We start from the raw sequence: 24,100 nt of genomic DNA on the forward strand, positions 1-24,100 counted from the left end.
CCCTGTGGAAGGCCCAGGAATTCATACCAGCTGCTGTGGAGGCAGACGTCATGGGGAGCTTCCACTTTCTCTCACCCACCAGCTAGCAGTGCCCCTGCCTGAGACAGGCCCTGGGCTGGTGGACCCATGGGATCCAGGGCAGCATGTCTTAGGTTCTCAGCTCTGTTCCAAGGACCCTCAGTCTATGATGGCTTACTGCCCAGTGCTCCTCAGACATAACCTCAAGGCCATGTGCCCCCAGGAGCCCCAACCCTACCTGCTCGGCAATCTCCTGCCTCTTCAGTTCCAGCATCTTTTGCTGCTCATTAGTGTGATCCATGATGTTCCTGCCCCCGATGAGCAGCTTGCTCTCCATGGCCTGGGGACACAGAGGGGTTCAGAAAGCCACAGGATCCCCAGATTCAGAGGTTTTGCTTCCCTACTCTCTGTGGTGCTCCCAGGATGGGACACAGATGTGTCCCAGATGGAGCCTTGTGGCCCTCAATAAGAAGGAAGTTTTTTCCTCCAGACTCTTGGGCCCCACCACAAGGCTCCTATTGTCAGCAGGACCTTTAAGTGAGAAGAAGAGAAGGAATCCCGCAGGGAATGTAAGGCACCTGATCTGTTTGCTTTGGATCAAGGTGGAAGGTGGTTCACCATGCCTGGGAGCAGGTGCAGATGGCAACCTAATCCTGGCAATCAGCACCCAGCTGGTGTTTAGGAGGGGGAGACAGAAGACAGTCACTGGGAAGCCAGCCTTGAGGGTATCTCCTGACTCAGGAAGAGACCTCTCAACACAGGCAAGAGAAAAGAGTCTAGTTGTAGGCTGACGTGGAAAGCAGAAGAAAAGCCAGACTCTGTATGTAATACTAGGGGGCAGCTGGGTCCCAAAGGCACATGAACTTTGGAGCTGGCCAGACAGACCTGGGTTCTACCCACTAACAGCAAAGCCTCGGCCAAGTTACCCACTTCGGTTCTCACATCTAATATCGGAACCGACTATGATCCAGGATGGCCAGCAAACATTTTCTGAGTGCTATTTGTTAGGGACTGATAGTCCCTTAACAGACATTATCCCTCTCCTCACCCTAAGAGAGATATACTATTACTCTCCCTCTTTAAAAAACTTTTTTCTTTAATTGACTTTAGAGAGATAGGAAGGAAGGGGGACAGAGACAGAAACATTGATTGGCTATGTCCTGCATGCCCCTCTTGGGGATCGACCAGGCATGTGTCCTGACAGGGAATCAAACCGGTGGCCTTTGGGTGCATGGGATGAACCACGCTGGCCAGGGCTACTCTCCCTCTTTAACAAAGGAAGAAATTGAGAGGAACTAGCTTAAGGTCATGCAGGTAGTTAATAAACCCACCCCCAGTTTCACTGTGGAAGCCCCTAGCCCAGTGCTTGGCAGACATTCCCTAGGTGCCTGCTGAATCTGAAACTTAAATGATAACATTTTTGTGTAGTCGTGTAAAGTGTGACTACATGAGATGCATTTTCACTATTGCTAATCAGAGGGTGTTGCCCCAGGGCACCCCAACTGTCCTCTGACTTCATCCCAGGCCTCCTGGAAGGTTGAAATCACCTTGAGCCTCCAGGAGAAATTAGCTGCCTCCCCACTGGAATTTTCCCCAGTAGAACCAGCTGAGCTGCCTGAGGGCTCTCAAAGCAGGAGTGCTGTCCGAAGGGGACCCCAGGCCACCTGCGAGAGCCCCATCACTGGGGACAGAGCAAAACAGGGGTTAAAGGTGCCTTTGGGAGGTCAGAGGTTGGACTATGTGTAGGTGCCAGAGGACACTGAACAAAGCTGGGTCAGTTAGAGTAGCCCCACCAGCCTGGGGAGAGAGCCACTGCAGAGAAAGGCGCCCTCAAGTGGCTGCCTGTCCTCACTGCCACACCACAGCCACCTGCTGAAGTTGAACCCCCCGTAGGCCTTACTGAGGGTTGTCTCGCCACTCACCCCCACCGCAGATTACAGACCTGAACTCATCCTAGACTTCCTTTTCACTAATGGTGAGTGAGCAGCTCCTTACATTTTGTATCCTAGGCACCTACCTCCTACCTCACTGTGGTGCCAGTCCTGTATCTCATACACATCCCAACATCCGGCCAGTCATTAAATCCCATCAAGTCTGTGTTCTTGGTGTGGCTCACACCATTCTATTCTTTTCATCCTCATGATGCCTGCTGGCTTCCCTGCGATCCTCGGTATTCACCCAGATCACTGAATGAGCTGGTCACTGCCTCAGTTTCCCCTTCCATGACATCTCCACATGACACTCTGAGGATCCACCAAATCCACCAGTCTGAGTATGCCTCTCCTCTGCTGCAACTGTTATCCACTCCTTACAGGATGAACCCCCAAGTGTGCAGCAGTCACAGGCCCATGGGCGGCCCTAGCTTCCCAATCTCCTCTTACTGCTACTCCCCTCTCCCCACTGTGTGCTCTGCACTCCAGCTCTGCCAAAAGAATCCCAGCTCCCTGAATGTGCTGTGTCTTTTCATAACACCAGCTTTCTCACCTGGAAAACCACTACTTCTCCTGCAAGACACGGCCTGAGCATCCTGGGACCTTTTCTCTGATTCCCTCCAAAATGGGTATCATTTCCCCCTTTGGCCTCCTCAATAACCAGGACACACTCCTAGTATTTTGCCATAACAGTCCATTATTTGTTTACATCCTGTCTCCCCTAGGGCTATTTCAGGACAGGAATCATGTCTTACTCAGATCTCAGTGACAGGACTTAGCACAGTGCTAAGCACATAGTAAGTGCTCAATCAATGTTTGATGAACTGAAAGGAATCCTTGGGGTTGCCCCAGAGGGGGTTTCTCTGGGCTTTCTCATCCCAGTTTCTTCTCCTTCAATTGACCAACTCACACTCACTGTTGCAGGGCAAAAGGGCAGAGCAGTAGGGTCTGGGCACCTGGGACATCTGATAGGAGAGGGGCTGGGTGTGAAGAGAGAGAAGGAGAGAAAGCACGAGGAAGCCACGTGCTGTGGGCCATGGATGACAGGTCCCTCTAACTACTGGGGAATGGAGTCTTTTCTTTTTAATCCTCACCCGAGGGTATTTTTCCATTTATCATCAGACAGAACGGGAGGGAGGAAGAGAGAGAGGGAGAAACATTGATGCGAGAGAGACACATCGACTGGCTGCCTCCTTCATGGCCCGACCAGAGTCTGGGATGAACTGAAACTGAGGTATGTGCCCTTGACCGGAATCGAACTCGTGACTCATTGGGCCATGGGCCAACGTTCCAACCGCTGAGCCAAACGGGCCAGGACAGGGAATGGAGTCTTGTGGGACCGTCACATTCTGGGACACACTTGTCCACTCCAGCCCTGAGCCCTTGCACTTCCCTTGGCATTTCATGTAACTTCAGTGTTCTTCACTCTTTGCTGTCTAATGAAAAGACACTAGTTCTCAAACTTGGATACATATTAGAATCACTGGGGAGCTTTTAAGACTCCCAGTGCCAGGCCCATTGCATTATCTTGATCCCTGCCACTCGTGATTGTGAGAACTCCTAGGCCAGGTGCCCTAGGGAAGCTCCAAGTAAGGAAGGCACAGGCAACAACAGTAGATGCCCTGTTGTTTCCTGCCTGATTTAAAGACTGGGGACTAGAGTGCAGCGAGAAGCACAGGACAAAAAACCAAGAGCAAGAAAACCATTTTTTTCTTTGTACCTACTACATGCCAGGTTTATCACATCTAATCCTCCTTAGTAACCCTGAAACCAGTGGGTCTCAAACTTCCATGTATGTCAGCATCATCTTTTAAAAGGCCCACCCCACTGCCAGTTAAATTGAAATGGGGAAGAGGGTAGGTGGTGAGGTCCAAGCACTGGTGTTTTTGAAAGGTTCGTTGTGCAGTCAAATTTGAGAATCACTGCTTTTTGAGGTCTCCTGAATCAGCATTACTTGGGAGCTTGTTAAAATGCGAATCTCAGGTCCTACCAGACCTGGTGAATCAGAAGCTGCATTGTAACGAGATCCCAGGTGACTTTAAGGGGCATATTATTAGCACCATCATTTTTCCAATGAAAGCTCAGAGAGGTTAAGTAATCCATCCAAGGTCACATCAGGACCATTAAATATAAATGGAGAATCCAGACCCAGGCTGGCCTGGCTCCAAAGCCCATGCGCTTTCTACTGCAGACATTGTGTTGAATGCTTCAGGAAGCAGAACCTACTAAAAGAAAAGCAACATGTTTCCAGCAAGAGAAAATCATATCTGACTAATCTCCAAGGTCATTACCGTACATGGGAAAGCCAGTGGCCAGAATTTTAGAGGTTAAAATGCTCCTGGCAAGGTTCTTCATCAGAGGTTATTCAAAATTACATGGTGGGTGAGGAGATGGAGAAAGGGAAGTATTTTCTCAGAACAGAAAGGTGAGTTAGCAAAAGGAAACAGAAGTAAACAGGCATCCCTCAAGATGGAAAAAAGTTCAAGTGTTAACTGTTGGGACTGATCTCTGTTGGAAAGTATGCACTGGTGAAATACCCCGTTTCACAGATGCTCTCAAACCCTTCCTCTTGGTAAAGCACAAGAGAATTTCTGGGCTGTGTGAGCTGACAAAAAATGGCAGATGAGCTTCAATTATAGTTTTACATTTTGGGAAAAAGTAATCCTAGCTCTACTCATTAAATGATAGCTATGAGCAATCAGTTATAAGCCAGAAGGGGGGCAGGTGAAGAGAAAGTCGATCTCTATTGTTCCCAGAAGACACTGGCTTAATATGCTGCCACAGCTGAAAAAGCTAATAGCATCTGGCCAGCCACCATCATGAAGGCTTTTTAGAAACAAAACAAAAATTGTTCTATCCTAATATAAAACCATGATGCAACTGAATCTGAAGTACTGTGCACAGTTCCCTTCCTGCATCTCTGGGGACACAAAGGAGAGAGGAGATCCTGAGAAAGGCGGCAAAAACCATTCAGAAAAGAGCTATTCTAAAGGCTTTAAAAAACAGGTCTTGACTCTGCAAAGACAAAGGACGGTTAAGAGGACAGGCCTGGAAGCTATACAATCAAAACAGGTGTGAGGCCCTGGCCAGTTTGGCTCAGTGGTTAGAGTGTGGGCTGGTGGACCTAAGGGTGTCAGGTTCGATTCCTGGTCAAGGGCATGTACCTGGGTTGCAGGTTTAATCCGTGGCCCTGGTCAGGGTCATGTGGGAGGCAACCAACTGGTGTGTCTCTCTCACATCGATGTATCTCTCTCCCTCCCTCCCTTCTACTCTTTCTAAAAATCAATGGAGAAATATCCTCAGATAAGGATTGAAAAAACAAAAACAAGTGTGAAAAGCAAAGATCTAGACTTTTTCAATCAATCCTGGTACATAGAGTAAGAGCTTATAGCTTGAGGGTTTTTTTTAAATCCTCACCGGAGGACATTTTTCCATTTTTTGTTCAGGTAGAGTGGGAGGGAGAGAGAGAGAGAGAAACATCGACATGAAAGGAACACATTGAGTGGCTGCCACCCACACAACCCAACCAGAGCCGGGGAAAAACTGCAACCGAGGTACATACCCTTAGCGGGAACTGAACCCGGGTCTCTCTGGACCGCAGGCCAATGCTCTAACCGCTGAGCCAAACCGGCCAGGGCATACCTTGAGTTTTTAAGATAAATAAAAGGAAGTTCTATTTACAGAAGGTAATAAATTTATGAAATCTGATATCTCAGGAGCATGAAATTAAATACTTAACAGTTTATTAAGAAATTCTGGCCTGGCTGGTGTGGCTCAGTGGTTGAGTGTCGACCTATGCACCAAGAGGTCACTGGTTTGATTCCTGGTCAGGGCACATGCCTGGGTTTCAAGTTCAATCCTCAGTAGGGGGCATGCAGGAGGCAGCTGATAGATGTTGATGGTTCTCAGATGTTTTTATCTCTCTCTCCCTCTCCCTTCCTCTCTCTAAAAAATCAATAAAATATTAAAATAAAAATTAAAAAAAAGGAATCCTGGGGACCTATTTTTAATGTTTTATTGTCTTCTTCTCCTTTCAGGAAAAAAAAAGCACTAACATAAAAATAACCACAGAAATAATATGAGAAAGGACTTCACATTTTTCTCACCACAGCTTATCAGCTTCTGTTATTTTCCCTGTTTTTGTGGGGTTTTTTCCCCCAGATTTTCCATATGAACACATCATTTTTTTTCACATCTTTAGACCTGGTATAAATACAACCTTATGTCCAGCTATTTCCACTTTATCAAATATCTCAAGCATTATCTGTTACTTCCATAATGTTTATAATTATAAGTTTAATGATTAATATTTAGAGTGGATAATTTATAATGTATTTAATTAACCCCCATTATAAGATTATTATTGGTTGTTTACAATGTTTTCAATAAACACCCTTGTACATATAATTTTTTTGCTTTTTTAGATGACTCTTAGAAGGAAATTTCAGTAGTGGATAAAGGTTATAAACATTTTGAGTATCTAATGGTTTATATTTCTTAAACTACTGCCAGCAAGAATAATAGGGCCAAGAATAAAATAGTCTTTTATTAGACTATTATATGCATTGAGTATTATCATTATTTTTTAAATCACCTATAATAACATATAAAGTTGAGCCTTCCCATTTATTGTATATTCCCTATACCTTTGAGGTCGTCTTGTAGAGGTTTGATCTCCCCTTTCACAATACACTTTTTTGATTTTTAAGTGAAGCAGGAGAACTCTGATTCAGAACAATTGTTTATTCAACCTTCACCTTCTGTAGCTACCCACACCTAGTCCCATGCTCGCCTCGCTCAAAATTCTGTCTGACAACATCCAAATTGGTTCAAGAACTGGGTAACCAACACATTTATACATTATGAAGCAGAATCTGAGCTGCTAATCAGGCCTGAAATTTGATGCATCAGCCAAGACTACCAGGCCCCCAAGTTCCAACTCTCTTTCACCCATCCCCAGGACTGGGATCTGTGTTGGTTCTTGCTAATCCACCTTCATTATGGACCTCTTCCTTGGACCTAGAACTCTGGTTCAGGAGCTCTCCTTCTGGCTGAGCCCTGGGCTCCATGGAAATTCCTGGATGGTGCCTGACTGCCCATTAATGTCCCATTGTCTTTGTCCACTGCCCCTGCGCTTCTCTGCCTGCCCCGCCAGAACCCAGCACAGACGTGGTCTGAATGACAACTCAATCTGCCTTATCGGTTACTGGCCAAGTCTTGCCCACTTGCCCAGCCCACACTATCAGCCAAGCCTGCCTGACAGAACCTGTATTGTGCTAGATGAGGGGGCTGGCCCTGGTACAAAATCTGTGGGTGGGCCTCAGTCCAGGTGCAAGGTCTTAGCTCCTCCTTCTCACCAGTCTCAACTCATGATTTCTGCTCCCCCCCACGCTCTGAAATATGTCATGCACGAGTTTCAATTCTTTGCTTAGAAACAGGCTTCTTTTGCTTTCGTTTGTTTTCTTCCCCATTTCTGAGGATACCAGTGGCCATCACCTCCTTTTCCTCAGATCCCTGTCCTTAACTATCACCTATGGAGAGCAGGGAGGGACAGGAATGCCTCAAGTGCCTAGGCCCACTGCAGGATGGGGGGTACTAAGCAGAAGTGCTGGGAATATGGGCTTCCTAGTCCCCAGGAAAGGTTCCCTGGAGCTCTGGGCTGCCTGAGTTACTACTGCCCTTGTGATCTTGCAGACAAAGGTATACAGGTAGGTGAAGCTTGTGGACAGAACTGGGTTTGGTCCTGCTGGTTCTAAATAAGTCCAGTGTAACTAAAAGGCCAGCAGAGGATGTGGGGGGCAGAAGAGACAGGTTGGGAGCTCCAGGGCACCATGGTCTGACTCTGGAGAGAGGGATACAAATCACAGGCTAACTGAACGGACCTTAGGGAATCATCAACCCCAAACCTGAGGCCCAGAGATGAAGTACTCCAAACCTGGAGTTCATAATCAAGGAATCTTTAGGTGTATTTGCTCCTATACTAGACTATGCACTTTCCAGATAATTTCCCAATTTGATCAGATCTTGATTCCAGGTATTAGAGGCAGGTCAGCTGCTATGACAACAGCCAAGATCATCATAGGGACCATGTTCGCTTACAGACATAGCTTGGGATATTCAGAGGCTCACCTTTTCCTATTCCAGAAGTAACTGGAGTACAGAACCAGAAGGCGAAGAAAGGAGGCCCCAGTTCTCATTAAGTGCTGATCTGGAAAGCCAGAATGGAGACAGCCAGGCTCAGCCAGCCACTCTTCTGAGAAGATACCATCAAGTATAATTTTACAAGGACAGAGAAGCCAAACGTTCTCTGCCCTGCCATGCCAGCTAAGCTATGACATTTTGCAGGAGACAGGGATCTCAGATGCAACTTGCCATGTGTCTGCAGCTGGACTAGGTCTCTTTTACATTAATCTTCCTATTTAATCATCACAAGAACCATATGAGATAACGAGCATGATCCCCATTTGACATAAAAGAAAGCTCAGCCTCAGACAGGTCAAGTGACTTGCTTAAGGTTATGGTGTCAGTAAATGGCAAAAGTGATATTTGAACACCAGCCACCTAATTCTTTTTTTTAAAAAAATACTTTTATTGATTTTTAGAGAGAGAGGAAGGGAGAGGGAGAAAACAAAACATTGATCAACTGCCTTCTGCATGCCCCCTATTGGGGATTGAACCCATAACCTAGGCATGTGCCCTGACCAGGATTCAAACCAGCAACCTTTGGTGCATGGAATGATGCCCAACTAACTGAGCCACACCGGCCAGGGCAGCCTCCTAATTCTAAGTCCAGCCTCCTTTTCCCTCTTCCACAGCTTTCTCCCAGGTTCAGAATGGAAGGCGCCATGGAGAGGAACGTTTGGTATTTGCACCTTTGTAAACTCAGGAACCATCAGAAAAGCTCAGAGCACCTTTTCTTTCTCTTCCAGGCAGGCCTACTGAGAATGCTTCTGCCTGTGTGAGGCTCTTATGGGAGTCTCTGAGATGAGTGGGTTAGAGCTTTTAATCACGTGCTTGCGGCGAGGCTGTCAGTATCATAAGCATCCCTAAGAGAAGCTAAAACCTGGAATGCTCATGGGAAGAGTCACCTCACAAGTTCTATGGTGAAAAGACAAAAAGAATGCTGGGCTAGACGGCCTGAGTCCAGGTCACACTCTGCCACCTGTTTGCTACAAAATCTAAGGCATCAACCTCTGGACTTCAGTTTCCTCATCTGTTATACGGAGAGAATCCCCACTACCTTGCAGGCTTTGGGTGAGAATGGTGTGTTGGGTAATAGTTGTGGAATTATTTGGTAAATGATAAAGTAACCAAACATCAGTGGTTACTTGCTGTTTCAGTAGCTGATTGACATTTACCCATCACTTATCACAAAGAACAAAACAAAACAATTAGCACAACAGTCTCTTAGGAAATGTAGCTACTCCTACTGTCACAGAACTATTTCTCCTTTGGTGGCTGCCTGGTTGTAGATCTTGAGAAGCCACCAATAAGAAAAGAAGAAATGAAAGAGACAATGATGAAGGGAAGAAGAGTGCTATTTTCAGTGATTTTCTGCCCTGGAATTGGACACAAATCAGGAGACTACGTCTGAGTTTCCTGTCTTGAGCTTCCTTGGATGGCTCAAAAGACAACATCAATGATTGGTCTTTCAAATGCTAGGAATTCTCTCATCAAGAAGAGAGAACAATTAGAGATCAGGAAACATATGGGCTGGAGAGTGAGGTGAACTAGACTCCACTCCAGCCTCATACTGAACAAGCAAGGTATGGATGCCCAGAGTGCTTCATTTCACCTTGGAGAAAAGCAGGGAGAAAAAAGTCAGCCCATCTACTTTAGTAAGAAAACCATAAGGACCTCCGATCTGATCCTGACCTTCATCTTTCTCCCCTAATTCCCTTGCTTAGTTGTGGTAGTCTAGAGGGTTTCTCTTCTGCACCAGGGATGCAAACCCGGCCAGATGACAGAATGCTGGATGACACTAAAGGATGCATAAAGTGCAGACCCAGCAATGTGCAGGATCCAGAGGGCTTAGGTGGGTAGTCCTGGGTCACACAGCCTCCAGCTGCCAGGCAATGCCCAGTCATTCCTTCAGCCCTCACTGTTCCTCACTCAGGCAGATCTCTACTCCTGGGCTCCTGACCCATTGCTTCCAAGGTGAATCAGCAAATGATGCAAAACACAAGGAAACATCTACTGATTATTTTTTACAGTTCCTGGGAGGGGCACTGAGTTGTCAAAGGGCACAGTATTACCAATGATTGGGTATCATTGAGTATTACTGTCAACCCTGGATTTCCCTCAATTATTCATTACCTTTAAGCCAATCTTCCAGTTAGCTATGAACACATTTGTCTTTATAAGTTTTCTCCCTTAAAGTTTTTAGATTAGTTTTGTTTAATTAACAAAGCAATATATGCTTGCCATAAAAAAAAAAAGAAGAAAAAAAGGATAAAAGTAAATTATAAAAATATCCCTCCCTATTGAAATCCTTAGACACAACCACTATTAGTGAGGTCTCGTGATTCCTTCTAGAAACTTTAATTTAAAAACAAAGTTAACTAGTCCGGCTGGTGTGGCTCAGTGGCTGAACGCTGACCCACACACCGAGAGGTCACCAGTTCGATTCTGGGTCAGGGCACATGCCCAGGTTGCAGGCTTGATCCCCAGTAAGGGGTGTGCAGGAGGCAGCTGATCAGTGGTTCTCTCATTGATGCTTCTATCTCTCTCTCTCTCTCCCTTCCTCTCTCTAAAAAAATGAAATAAAAACATTAAAACAACAACAAAAAAAACAAAGTTAACTATATCTACTGATTTATGTTCTTGGCCATGGGTACTCCAAAAGATTTGTTATTGTAGGAATGAGTGGCACTCAGCTGAGGTCAGAGGCTGGGGGCTTGCATCATATAGAAGGACAGATGATGTAGGCATCTCAGCAGACAAGAGCTCCCATTGGGGCCTATTAGCCAGGGATCTGGCATCAGTCCTTCCTTTCTGAGTTAGTAGTACAATGTGCAAGTTAAGATCATGAGCTTTGCACATAGGCTCATATTCTGGTCCTAACACTTCCTAGGCAGTGACTGTAGGTTGCTCCATCCTTAATGTGTCTCAGTATCCTTATTTATCACATGGAGATTAAAATAGTACTACTTCATGGTACTACTGTGAGGATAGAAGAAAACAGTGCACATAATAGAGCAGAGTGCTTGGCATTAAACATGCACTAAAGAAATGACAGATGCTATTATTATTTCTATTGTTGTTGTTGTTATTATTATTCTGCTTTCCCACCTTGAGGAGAAAGCCTGAATTACCTAGTGCTATTGAAACAATTCAACTCAGGGCCTGGTACTCCTTCTGTGGACTACATCTGGGAGAAAAGGGAGACAACTAGAAAGTAACTCTTTAGTTGACCAAGAGTTAATGCCCAGAAATGTCTCTGAATATTAAAAATTCTAGATACACCAAACCACAAGTGCAATGCCCTATAAGCTATGAGCACAGGGGACTGTCTTGCACAGCCCACAGGGCTGAAGGATCTGTGGGAAGAAGAATCATTCTCTTATCCACTCAGACAGGCCACCTGGTTCAGCAGCTCTCAAAAGTGCCCCAGACTGGCCAGGCGCAGCAGGCTGGCAGGGGTGTCCTTCTTTAGCTGAATTCCAGGCCCTTCCTCCTAGTTCTCAATGCACAATGAACACATTATTATAGCCACTTCATCCAATCTTGCACTATCCTGGGGCTGAAAATGACTAAGGGCAATATGATAATACACTTCTCCAGCCAACACACATCAACAGAAACCCAGCACTCGACCAATAGCCCTGCTGAGCCTTGACATAACTTGAAGCCCAGAGCCTCTATGGAAATGTACTAGTTTTTTGCCCTGGCTGGTTTGGCTTAGTGATTAGAGCATTGGCCCACAGACTGAAGGATCTCAGGTTTGATTCTCGGTCAAGGGCAAAGTACCTGGGTTGCAGGTTCAATCCCCAGCCCCAGTCAGGGTCATGCAGGAGGCAGCCAATCGATGTGTCTCTCTCACATTGATGTTTCTCTCTCTCTCTCTCTCTCTCTCTCTCTCTCTCTCTCTCTCTCTCTCCCTCCCTCCCTCCCTCCTTCCCTCCCTCCCTCCTTCCCACTGTATCTAAAAATCAATGAAAAAGTATCCTTGGGTGAGGATTTAAAAAAAAAAAAAAAAAGAAATGTGTTAGTTTTGTATACCTCCTGCTGGTCAAATCTCTACAATATGCCCTCAGTTTATGACAATCCTGTTAACCGATCACACCACCAGGAATAGGATGGAGTATAAGTCACTGCTTCCATGAATGCCAAGAGGTCACGGACTCTGACCTACATGCCAGACCTAACTTGGAGCACTGGTCACTTATTTTAATGAGGCTTCTCTCAAGGATCATGAATGACTCCAGTGGGGTTGGGGTGTGCACAATCCCTGATCACCCAGGCCCATAAACCTCACAGTGTCTGGCATGGGCCTAGTGTCCTTGGGGACATGCAGATGGAACCGGACCAGCTTTGGGAAATTAGATGCTCCCTATATTATTGGGGAGTCTCTGGAAACTAGGTACAGCCCTATTTGGAGACTAACATCAAAATCAGAGCAATGGAATGACATGGACTATTTAACTCTCTCCTCTACAGTATGTTCTCTCCCAATTGGGGCCCCTTCTCCCCAGAAACCCTGCTGTGTACCCCTTTTATTCCCTCTCCTTTCTCCCTGACTCTATGACTCCATTTCTCTTTCCCCTCTTCTCTGCCCCTCTCTATTTCTTTCCTGTTTTTTTCCTCTCATTTTCTTCTCTTCTTTGCATTGTCCTTCTCTAATTGGCCATGACAGAAAGCTGAAAAAATATCTTTTATTATTGGTTGAATTCATACATTAAAATTTAAACCTTCTAATTTTAATTTTCGAAAAGATAAAATCTTTTATATTTTACTCTAGAAAATGTTATCTTCACATGGAAGGACTTTTAAGAGGAGGGAACTCTGATGATCATCCAGTTCAATGGCTTTTCTGATACACGAATGAATCCCTGTAGAGCACCTTTGACATTCAGTTTCTCCTTGAACACTTCCAGAGGTGGGAGCCCATTGCCTCTTGAAACAGCACAATTCTAACTATTAAAAAGTTTTTCTTGCCCTGGCAGGTTTGGTTCAGCGGTTAGAGCATCGACCTGTGGTCTAGAGAGACCTGGGTTCGGTTTCCGCTAGGGGCATATGCCTCGGATGCAGTTTGTCCCTCCCTGACCCTGGTTGGGTCATGCGGAAGGCAGCCACTCGATATGTCCCTTTCATGTTGATGTTTCTCTCTCTCTCTATTCCTCTCTCTCCCTCCCACTCTATCTGAACAAAAAAAATGGAAAAATGTCCTCGGGTGAGGATTAAACAAAAAAAAGTTCTTTATATTGAGCTGAATCTACTCTCATAATTCCCTGGTTACCAAGGATATAAAAACATTGCACTCAGCAGAAGAGCAATGAGGCACATGTTAGGGTCAAAGAATAGGGGTAGACCAGCTGGCTGTGAGGTTCTCCTATTGGAGCAGCTTGTTTGGGCAGGAAGACTGAAGAGATATATTACAGTCAGACTCTGACGGGCCTTGAATGCCAGACTAAAATGTGATGTGTTTGACATTGAGGAAGGTGGCCAAATGAAAAAATCCATTAGGCAGTTGGAGATAACACTAATAAATAGATATTACTTACTGAACACTTACATGCCAGGAACTATGCAAAGTGCTTTAATGCCAATTATCTCATTTAATGTTCTCAACAGCACTATGACACAGGTACTTGTATTTTCCCATTATACAGACGAAGAAACTGAGGTTTCAGAAATAGTAAGTCACTAACCCCAGGCCTGCCTGACTCTGATGTCTGTGATCTGAATACAACACTCTATAAAACAGGGTCAGCAGAGAGAACAGGACAGGAGACCTCAATTTGGGAGAGAATGTCAAGAACAGAGGGCCATAGGTCTCTTTGAGCCCTCTACTTCTAAAGATGAGCCCCTATTCTCCATTTCCAGTCTTGTGTTTGCTCCTATACTGCACTGATAAATCATCAGTTGCCCACTGGATTTGTCACCTCAAATTCAACACATCTGCACCAGCTCCTGTCATTTTTCACCACCTTCCCAGCCACCAGTTAATACCCCTCATTCTTTAAGCATAAAAGAGGATCAAATTTTGTGTCAAACCAACGTGGGCTCAACTAGAAGTGCCCTATACAAACCTTGAGGCCTTGGGCAAGTTACTGAACCTTAATGGGTCTCAGTTTTCTCATCTATGAAATGGAATAGTCACAAAACCTTTCTTAGAAGGTGCTTGTGGGGATTGAGACAATTTATATATAATATATAGTTCTCGGCACCTAGCAAATGTTAGGTAAATGGGATTATTATTGCTATTACTGTTGTTTCTCAGGTTTTGTTTTTTTTATCCTCACCCGAGGACATTTTTCCTTTTTTTGTTCAGATAGAGCGGGAGGGAGAGAGAGGAAGAGAGAAACATCGATGTGAAGGGACACATCGAGTGGCTGCCACCCGCACAACCAACCAGGGCCGGGGGACAAACTGCAACCAAGGTACGCGCCCTTAGCGGGAACCGAACCCGGGTCTCTCTGTACCGCAGGCCGACGCTCCAACCGCTGAGCCAAACTGGCCAGGGCTGTTTCTCAGGTTTAAACCTCGCTCTTACATACCCATTTATGGTTAATTCTGATGCTGAGAGGTGGGAGGAAGAAGAGGGGCCCACAAAGGAGATAATAAAAAGTCAGTGCAGTTTGTGCTCCCTGCAGTGACCTCATCCCTCTGACTTCTAGGATGCAGGGTCTCTCTTTTCCACACCCACCACAGAGAAAGTTGGGCTGTAGCCAAGACCCCCTGCTCTTTTCCCTGCAGACCTCCTTGTTGGGGATCAACAAGCAGTGTTGCTGTGTCCACCTCTTCCACTCTCTTCAGTTCGAGCCTGCACCTGGTGTCATCTGTAGCCCTTGCCTCCCCCAAACACCCACTTTCCCTTGAAGTATCTAGAATCAAAGTTTTAAACATCATCTAGTCCAATCCCTCAAAAACTGAAGTTTAAAATTAAAAGTCATTTAAAAAAATGTTCTTGCACAGTTAAATGTGAGTAAAGTAGGCCTTCTCCCTACCAACCTGCGTGCATTCACCAGTCGTCATTGCAGGATGTGCATTGTGTGCAAACATGTGAGTTTTCACTGTGCAGAGCCAACCCCAGTGTGGGTCTGTCTGGGACTTTAGCTACTCCCCTCCCTCACAGGCCTAGTTGGCTATCCAGCCCCCCAGGCAACAGACATAAGTATGGATGGCTAATGTGGGCGGTAAACAGGGCACTGATCACAATCACAAACCCTCACACGTGCATACCTTAACATCCCCTGAGGCCCATGGTAAATATGAAAGGAGAGGTAAAAAGAGGCTGTAAGGAGACAGGCATGCTGTTTGTACACAGTGAGGGAAGAACAAAGGGAATGCGAAGCCTAGAGGTGGCAGGCAGGAAAAGCAGGCGAAGCAGACAGATGAGTCAAAGAGAATGAATGAGGGCACTGGGTCGCAACAGCTACTGCTTAGCTGCCCCCAGAGGGCAGTGTGAACTGGAAGAAGGGAATGGGGAGAGGCGAGAAGGGGAGTTGATGCCATCACTCAGAATGGGGGAACCAGGCCATACCACCCTGAAGGCGCCCACCCGATCTCGGAAGCTAAGCAGGGTTGGGCCTGGTTAGTACTTGAATGGGAGAAAGGGGGAACCAGCTTAGATCATCCCAGGAGGGACCCACGTTCTCCCTGTCTGATCTGGTCTCACCTCTGGTCTCCTCAATCTTTCTAGCCTGGCTTTGCTCCCAGGGCTTCAGGGTTATGGCAAGGCAGCTGGGACGGCAGAGGAAGGAAGGAGTTAAGCTAACAACAAAGATGTCAGTCCTGGAGATCATTGGACCCCTGCTTGGCAGACAGAAGCCACCCATAGCTGCTAATGTCCTTCATTTATTTGGTGCTTTCAACATATTTTAAATGCCCTCACACTAATGATCTCATTTAGTCTTCAGCACAACCCCGTGTAATAGGCAGGCTGGGATTATCTCTAACATGTTCCTTCTCTCTTTACCCTATGGATCCCTCAAGAGCCCTCAAATTGTTTCTTCCACAGAAACACCCAACAGAGGGGCTATAAAGAAGTCCTCTGTCTAGGCTCCATGCCAGGCTTGCTTGTTGCTGTCTGTCCTGGGCTGGGTCTGACGAGAAGTCACAGGATATGGAATCATTCCCCTCCTGGAATTTCCCAGGCACCCCTCCAGCTTTGCTTACATCTGAAAGCTGGCCACACAATGACCATTTCACCCACTCCCCAGAGAGCTATGTCAGACTTCTCATTAGGGGAATGGAAACCTGAGGCCTAGAGAGGCAAAGGCCTTTGCCCTGAGTCACACAGTGAGCAAACATGGAGGACTCTGTGATGACTTAGAAAGAACACAGGACAGGGAAAAATCAGAAAACCTGGGTACCAGTCCTGGCTCTGCCCCTTGTCAGCCGGAGTCACCGAACAGTCACTCAACCTCCCTAGCCTTGTTTTCCATTAACTATCAGATGGAAATAATGCTCATCTCTTGGGGTTGCTGGGGGGGTTATAAGAGATTAAGATGTCAATATATTATAGAAAAATGAACTATTCTGATTATCAAGTAGCATAGGTAACATCAGGATTATGGAAAGAAGCTGAGCCAAATACAGAGTTTTGTTTTGTTCTTTAAATCCTTACCCGAGGATATTTTTCCATTTTTGTTCAGATAGAGTGGAAGGGAGGGAGAGAGAGGGAGAGAGGCCAAGAGAACCATCAAAGTGAGAGGGACACATGGACTGGTTGCCTCCTGCACGACCCCAACTAGGGCGGGGAACGAACCGCAATGGAGGTACATGCCCTTGACCAGAATCAAACTTGTGACTCATTGGTCCTCAGGCTGACGATCTAACCACTGAGTCAATCTGGCCAGGGCCAAATACAGAGTTTGAGCTCTCCTTAATTTACCTATGTTGCCCTTGGCAAGTCCTGGCCTTGGTTTTCCAAGACCCCTGCCTGCTCTCAGATGGGTTCTGAGGGTTATAACTCTGGTGCAAGAATTCTGGCATCAACCACCCCGATCTCTTTGACTGTCCTATTATCTGTGCCCCACATTGCCTTAGATTCGAGAATCTTATTGAGGGAGCCAGTCAGTCGCCAACAGTGGGAGATCCCTTTGGAGTCTTTGCTCTATCCCCTCCACCTATTTCCTCAGGGCTGAAGTGTACTGCACTCTCTTAGCCTCAGTTGCCTCTCGGCTTTAAGGACAGAAGGGGATGGGGAGGAAAGAGAACAAGGGGCATGGCAGGTGGGGGCACTCTTAGTAGTGAAACCAATGACAGATTGCCTATGTAAGATTTCCCAGTGGAAAGCACCACACTGCCTGGATTCTCTTCCTCCTAGGGAGAGCTGAATCTAACTGTCCTGCCTTTAACATCCTGCTTCTCCCAGGATGGCCCCAAACGTACCAGGCCCCTGATCCTTTCTTTGAGGAAACAGCTCAGCATGACCCTCGCTGAGCTCACAGAGGTGAATTAAATATTAAATGTGCAAGGCTAGAGCCCCTAGTGCAGCAGCACATCCCCATAACACAGACAATGGCATTAGCTCATCTGTCACCCTTCCAGAGGCTACAACTCTCCCTTTTCAGGCTGGGCTTCCCTGCTCCCAGCCCACACTCCTAAGAAGAAATAAGAAATAACAATGTTTTGCTTTCCCCAGCAAGTGATCAGTTCATGTCCCTCCTCCAATCCCCAGTGTTGAGTGCTCCAGGAACCTAAAAATGTCAGGAACACTGACAGCATCTGCAGCACTAAATTTTAGCAGGTCTGTGGCTGGTGGGGCAGGGGCCTCTGCAGCTTAGCCTAGCCCCAGCCTAAGACCTGGAGGCTCCCATGGGAAGAGAATAGCTCAGGAAGGACACTGAGGCTTGATATCTCCCAGGGCAATGAGAATTGGCTCTTATTGGAATGAGGCCTTGGTCTGAGGGCCAGTTGATTTGTTTCTCAGATTATGACAGGTCAAAGAATTATCAGGTTGGAAGAGCCTCAGAAATCACCCAAGCTAACCCTCTATTTTACAAAAAGAGAAATGGGGGCTGGAAGAAAAGAGGAAGCACTTACACAAGGTCTCTCAATGAGCTGTAGAATAGCTAGGCCTAGATTCCAGGTCTCCAGTGTAGAGCCCTGTGCTCTTTCCACCCTCTGCGCAATCTCCCAAATCTCCTTCTTAATGATCCCATGTAATGGGGCCTGCCCCTCATGGGCCCAGTGGACCTCATTCTCAGGGAGCAGAATGCATTCACAGTCCTGCCTTGCCATCCAAGAACTGAAAGAGCATGAGGCCCAAGAGTTCTTGCTCAGCTCTGCCACTTTGTAGGATGGCACCCTGGCCATGTCCCTTCTTTGAGCCTTAGCTTCTCACCTTTAAAACTATTATTTAAGAACCAGTTCCCCAGATGGCTACTGTAAGGATCAAATTAGATCACGTATGTGGGCCATTCTGTAAACTGTGAAGTGTTATCCAAATGTCAGATATTATTAAAATGGTGTGAGGTTTGAAGGTGCGGCAGAGGAAGGAGGTCACAGGTGAGGAGGCTATGCAAGAGTGAGACCCCACAACTAAATGAGGCTGAGGGCCTGCCTGGCCATCTCAAGGACCTGACTGATATTAGGGACCACCAGCAAAGACTGGCATGCAGCAGGTCAGACCAGCCCAAGCTCATTGGCTTGAGAGACTGCCCGCCTGCTTTGCCGTGTGTGTGTGTGTGTGTGTGTGTGTGTGTGTGTGTGTGTGTGTCCCCGTCCTCCTAGGTGCTCCTGGGAGGCTGGCCTGGAATTTGCCTGGCTTTTCCAGGGGAGCATTTGGCAGGAGGGCAGTATATGTTGCTGAGAAAGGACACCTTGCTTCAGGTCAGCTCACAGACCCACAGAGAAAAGCCTGCCAGCCCAGATCCCTCTGAGGACCTCTGGATGCCCCTGTTTCCTCTGGGGCCCTTACCTTGTACTTGGCTGCAAGCAGCTCTGTGGCCTGCTGCTCACGCCGCAGGTCTTCCAGCATTTTCTCCTTCTCCTCTAGCAGCTTCTGCTTTTCCTCACTCATCAGACTGCGGTCATCCTGGATGGCTGCCTTCTCCTCCTCCAGTTGTTCCTTCTGCTCCTGCAGGTAATTCTCCATGTTCTTGTCCAAGGCTGACTCCAGGATAGGCTGGGGTGGGCGGTGGTTGTTGTTGTTGTCATCTTCCTCTTCAGCCACCCAGGCCTCTATCACTGGACCCGCAGGGTACCCGGCTGGGGCTGACACGGCCTTCTTCCTGCGGCTGCTCTTTCTCCGGAGACGCTTCCCCAGCATGCCCTTCTTCTCCAGCTGGGCCTTCAGGCGGGCGATCTCTTCCTGGAATTCCCTCAGCAGTGTGTCCTTAGGGTCCTCATTCACCCGGGGCTTGTTCTTGATGTTTTTGGCCCGGTTGGCAAAGCGCAGAGTAGAAAGGCTCTCATCGTAGCTGTGAGAAGCTGGCCCCAGCGTGGCCACCATAATGGTCTTAGCATTCCCCCCAAGAGAGTCCTGGAGCAGCCGGGTCAGCTTGGAGTCCCGGTAGGGGATATGAGTGCTCCTGTTGCCCGCTAGAGCAGCGATCACATTGCCCAGGGCAGACAGTGAGAGGTTGATTTTGGAGGCTTCCTTAGGCCTTTCTCCACCACCCCCACCCCCTCCACTGCTGCCACTACCTGTGGACTGTGTGGTGGCCCCTCCAGCTGTGTTGGGGCCCACCTTATTCTGCCTCTCACTACCAGCCAGGTCCACCAGGTTGAGCTTGCCCACACGGATGTGGTCCTGGCCATCAGAGCCACGCTCACTGCACTCCACGGTGATGACAAAGATGGCATGGGAACGGGAGCTGACCTCATTCATGTGCGTGCTGCCCACTGCCCTGGTCTGGTTCCCCAGGTTCATCACATGCTCGATCTCCTTGACATTCTTGGTGACAAAAGAGGAGAGGTCCTTGATGTAGACACCTGTCTCTGGATTTTCCTTCAGCTCCAGCCTCTTGCCGGGCTCCTTGGAGAGCAGGTCTCGAATCTCCTCCTGATAGATCTCCAGGTAGGAGGCCCGGACCAGGTACTGCTGGTTCTGGGAGCGCGAGATGTGGGTGAAGATGTGCTCAAAGGCATTAGGGATGACCCCACGCAGCTCGGGCTCCACCCATGTCCCCTGCATGGTGTAGGTCTTGCCAGTGCCTGTCTGGCCATAGGCAAACACTGTGCCATTGAAGCCTTGAAGCACCGAGTCTACCAGGGGCCTCACGGTTTCATCATACAAGTCTGCCTGCTTGGAGCTGGCATCATACACGGCGTCAAAGGTGAAGGTCTTGGGCAGCTCTCCCAGGGCCGCACGGGGGTTCCGCAGGGTAACCTGGCCCAGTTTCACGTCCATGCTCAGGATTTGCTCGTGACCAGCAGCCTCCTCCTTCCGGCTGAGAGGGCGGCACCGGGCCACCACCTTCAGGGCCTCGCTGGCCTTGGTTTTACTGGCCATCTTGCTACTGTCCTTCCTGCCCCACGGCCCCCTCCGTTGCCTAGGCGGTCGTGTGGTCCTCCCTAGCTAGGTATCAGCGGGGCCGGCCCAGCCCCCAAGCGCCGCTCTTCAGTGCTCTTCAATCCGCATGCAGCCTCCTAGGGTGGAAATGCTGGGAGGTGGCCCCACCGCTGCTGCAGTCCGGGCCTCCTCCGTCTCTGGTCCTCGCTGCACCGGCTGCACGGGGAGAATTAGGCAGAATCCCTGGGCAGCCGCGGGAGCCGTGCCGGCCGAACGGCAATGCCCGGAGCCTGCCCCATGCTGGGGCAGAAGAGCCCTGCCGTAAACAGCTACCGCAACAATGAGATAAAGGAAGAGGAAAATGGGATGGGGGTGGGCGGCAGAACTGTCTTCTCCGCCTCCGCCTCCGCCTCTAGGGATCCATGGCCGGTGCTGCAGGTCCTGGGCAGCGGGGGTCTCGGCCCTCTTAAGGGCAGAGGCTCACCTGGAGTCCTCCTCCCCAGCTGGGGGATCATTCATTGCAGCCAGCGCTGCTGCTGCTGCCTCTGCCTCCGCCTTCCCCGCCGCCACCGGAGAATGAGAGAAAAACAGAAGGGGATGGGGCGGAGCAGCGGCGGCGAGAGTGATGTTGCCGCTGCGCTGCGGCCCCAGCTAAGCTGCCCGGCTGGGGTGGGGCAAGGGGCGGGGCCGCGGGGCGGGAGACGCGAGCCCAGGGCAGCCAGAGCGCCCGGGACTGGGGTGCATGCCGACCAGCACCCCGCAGACCCCTCCGGAATGACAGACTCCGGTGCCGACTTAGGTCCTGCGCCCACCAGGCGGGTGGCAGCGCAGCCACCGCCCGCCGTCACCCCTCTAAGCCCGAGCATGCTGGGAGTTGTAGTCCCGCCTTTGTTAACCCGGATCTGGCAGGTTGCTGCTGCCTTCTCCAGTTGGGGGGGTGGGGAGGGTGGACCCTCCCTCTCTGGCATGCAACCCCCAGAGTAACTGCTGAGGTTTCAGCCTACCTGGTGGGGTGCATGGGGGTGACCCACTATCCACCCTTGTTCCCTCCAGTGCTCCAGCCTTTCTGTCTGCAGACAGGTATATGTTATTCCTCCCCTTCAGGGTGTCTCCAGGTACCCTAATTCCTAATCCTTTCTCCTTTCCTCTCCCTATCCTGGTTTACTTTTGCCTTCTTCTTTTCTCTCCTGGAACCACCTTCCAGCTGATTTTCTCCTCACCTCCTCTCCGCACATGCACCCCTCCTCCTCCACCAGCTTTCCATATTGTATAAAAGGCTCTCTCTCTTCTGACTCCTGCCTAACTTCCCAGCCTCTCCTGCCCCCTACTCTCCTATGGAGAGTAAGTGTTCCAGACATTTATTCCTTCAAACGGCGCTTGCTAAACTCCAAGCCCCATTGGAGGAGTTGGACCTTCTTGTCCTCACGGAGCTCATATTCTAGGAACCACCTTTTGTTTCATTAACTGGCTCTGCTGTGTTGCATCTTTGTGCCTTTGCCCAGAGGACTCTGTCACCCTTCTGTACTTGGTGCCCTGCCACTTGGGTAGTTCAAGCACTTCCTCTGTGAAGCTTTCCCTTATTAATGTCTTTTCCATAGCAGAAAAAGACACATACTTTTCTTTCTTTCTTTCTTTCTTTTTCTTTCTTTCTTCTTTCTTTCTTTCTTTCTTTCTTCTTTCTTCTTTCTTTCTTTCTTTCTTTCTTTCTTTCTTTCTTCTTTCTTCTTCTTTCTTTCTTTCTTTCTTTCTTTCTTTCTTCTTTCTTCTTTCTTGGAAGAGAGAGAGAGAGAAACAGCTATGCAAGAGAGATACATCAATCGGCTGCCTTCTGCATGCCCCCTAGCATGTACCCTGACAGGTTATCTAACCGGGACCTCTCAGTCCATGGGATAACCCTCAATCCACTGAGCCACACCGCTGTGCAAGACACATATTTCATAAAACAAAGCTCGGATTCCAGTTCCAGTTCTGATCTTCATCCAACTGTGTGACTCTGGGCAGTCACTTACCTTGCCCCAGCCTTGCCTTAGTTTCCTTGTGTGTTTAAAAAAATTGGAAAGAGGGCAAGAAATACTTGTCTACTTTTGGGAGTGAATGTGAGGCTCAAATAAAACAACGAATCATAAAGTACTGCACTAATGAGAAGACTTATTTTAAGCCAGCCTTTAATAATGCACGTGACCTTAGATTGCTTAATATTTCCTGCTTCCTTGAGCATCCTGGATAGGCCAGGTTTATACTTGGTGTTCCTCTCTGGGGTCTTCATATTTTTTTCCTCTAGGATACAAAGCAAGTATAATTACTCAAGTCCAAGGACCAAGCCAGTATCCTACCTATGTGCCACTCTGCAGAAGGAAGCTGAATCTGTGGACTGGACCCCAGTTGTCTTTACCCTCCATATGAGATCCAGATAGAGGAGGTATTGTTATTTGAAACTTGAAGGCCATTCATAGAGGCACCAGAAGAATCTGTCCATACATTTTCAATCATGTTATTCTCTAGTGGGCCTAATCGTTTAGTTCTTCCTCTCTACAGAACCTATCTCCTTACTTCTTCCCCATCTTCAAGTCCCTAGGACCTGAATGCCAACTCCACTGGAAGCTTGAGGCTTAGATGGTGGCTGGCCTACTTCTGTCATTTCTTGGCCTTCCTCAGCCCTCTCTTTCTTTGATGAAACTCAGCTGCTTGTGATTAACTTGGCTTTTGGACCAATCACTGGGTGGGGTTTTGGCTTTGTAGACTAAGCTCTGGCAACCTGACTTCTGGATGGACAGTTTGGCTCTTTAACAATTTTCTTTTTGCATATAGCTTTGGTTTTGGCACTACCCTTTCTCTGCTTTGGCTAACCCGCCTGACTCTACAGTGCTGGATTAAAAAGGATCCTGGTGCCCTGGCCAATTTGGCTTAGCGGTTGAGTGTCAGCCTGTGGGCCAGAGAGTCCCGGGTTCTGTTCCTGCTAGGGGCACGTACCACAAAAATAATAATACTAATTAAAAAAAATCCTGGCCCCATTCTCACCACCGTGTCACCACTTGGCAGGGCACTTGCCCAAATCCTCCCATGTGGGAGGGACACTGGATACCCATTGTTTACAAGATGTGTGACCCTGAGTAAATTATTAAATTTCTGAATAGCTATCTTCTCAGTGGGAAAAGTGAGGATAAGAATGCTTGCCAGCCCTGGCCAGTTTGGCTCAGCGGTTAGAGCGTCGGCCTGCGGTCCGGAGAGACCTGGGTTCGGTTCCCGCTAAGGGCACGTACCTCGGTTGTAGTTTGTCCCCGGCCCTGGTTGGTCGTGCGGGTGGCAGCCACTCGATGTGTCCCTTCACGTCGATGTTTCTCTCTCTCTCTCTCCCTTCCTCTCTCTCCCTCCCACTCTATCTGTACAAAAAATGGAAAAATATCCTTGGGTGAGGATTTAAAAAAATAAAAAATAAAAAAGAATGCTTGCCAGACTCACGGGATTTACCTGAGGATTAAGTGAGATAAGGTATGTAAAAACTCCTGGGGCATTGAAGATATTCAAG

General features: G+C 48.0%; 1 protein-coding gene across 2 annotated transcripts in view; it reads right to left on the reverse strand.

Annotated features, from left to right (window-relative positions):
- KIF3C (kinesin family member 3C) overlaps positions 1-21,133 on the reverse strand; it is a 37,067-nt gene extending 15,934 nt beyond the window's left edge. For both annotated transcript variants that reach the window (XR_004959719.1, XM_036263320.1), the window contains exons 1-2: positions 19,039-21,133; positions 257-358 (exon numbers count right to left, since the gene is read on the reverse strand). Coding sequence is in view for 1 of the 2 variants with exons in the window: in XM_036263320.1 (XP_036119213.1) it covers positions 257-358; positions 19,039-20,574 (1,638 nt within the window). In the remaining variant the exon portion in view is untranslated. The remainder of the gene's footprint in view (positions 1-256; positions 359-19,038) is intronic.
- Between the last annotated feature and the right edge of the window lie 2,967 nt (positions 21,134-24,100).

Source organism: Molossus molossus, unplaced genomic scaffold (genome assembly GCF_014108415.1).
Source record: "Molossus molossus isolate mMolMol1 unplaced genomic scaffold, mMolMol1.p scaffold_m16_p_15, whole genome shotgun sequence".
In the NCBI taxonomy this organism is placed as follows: Eukaryota; Metazoa; Chordata; class Mammalia; order Chiroptera; family Molossidae; genus Molossus; species Molossus molossus.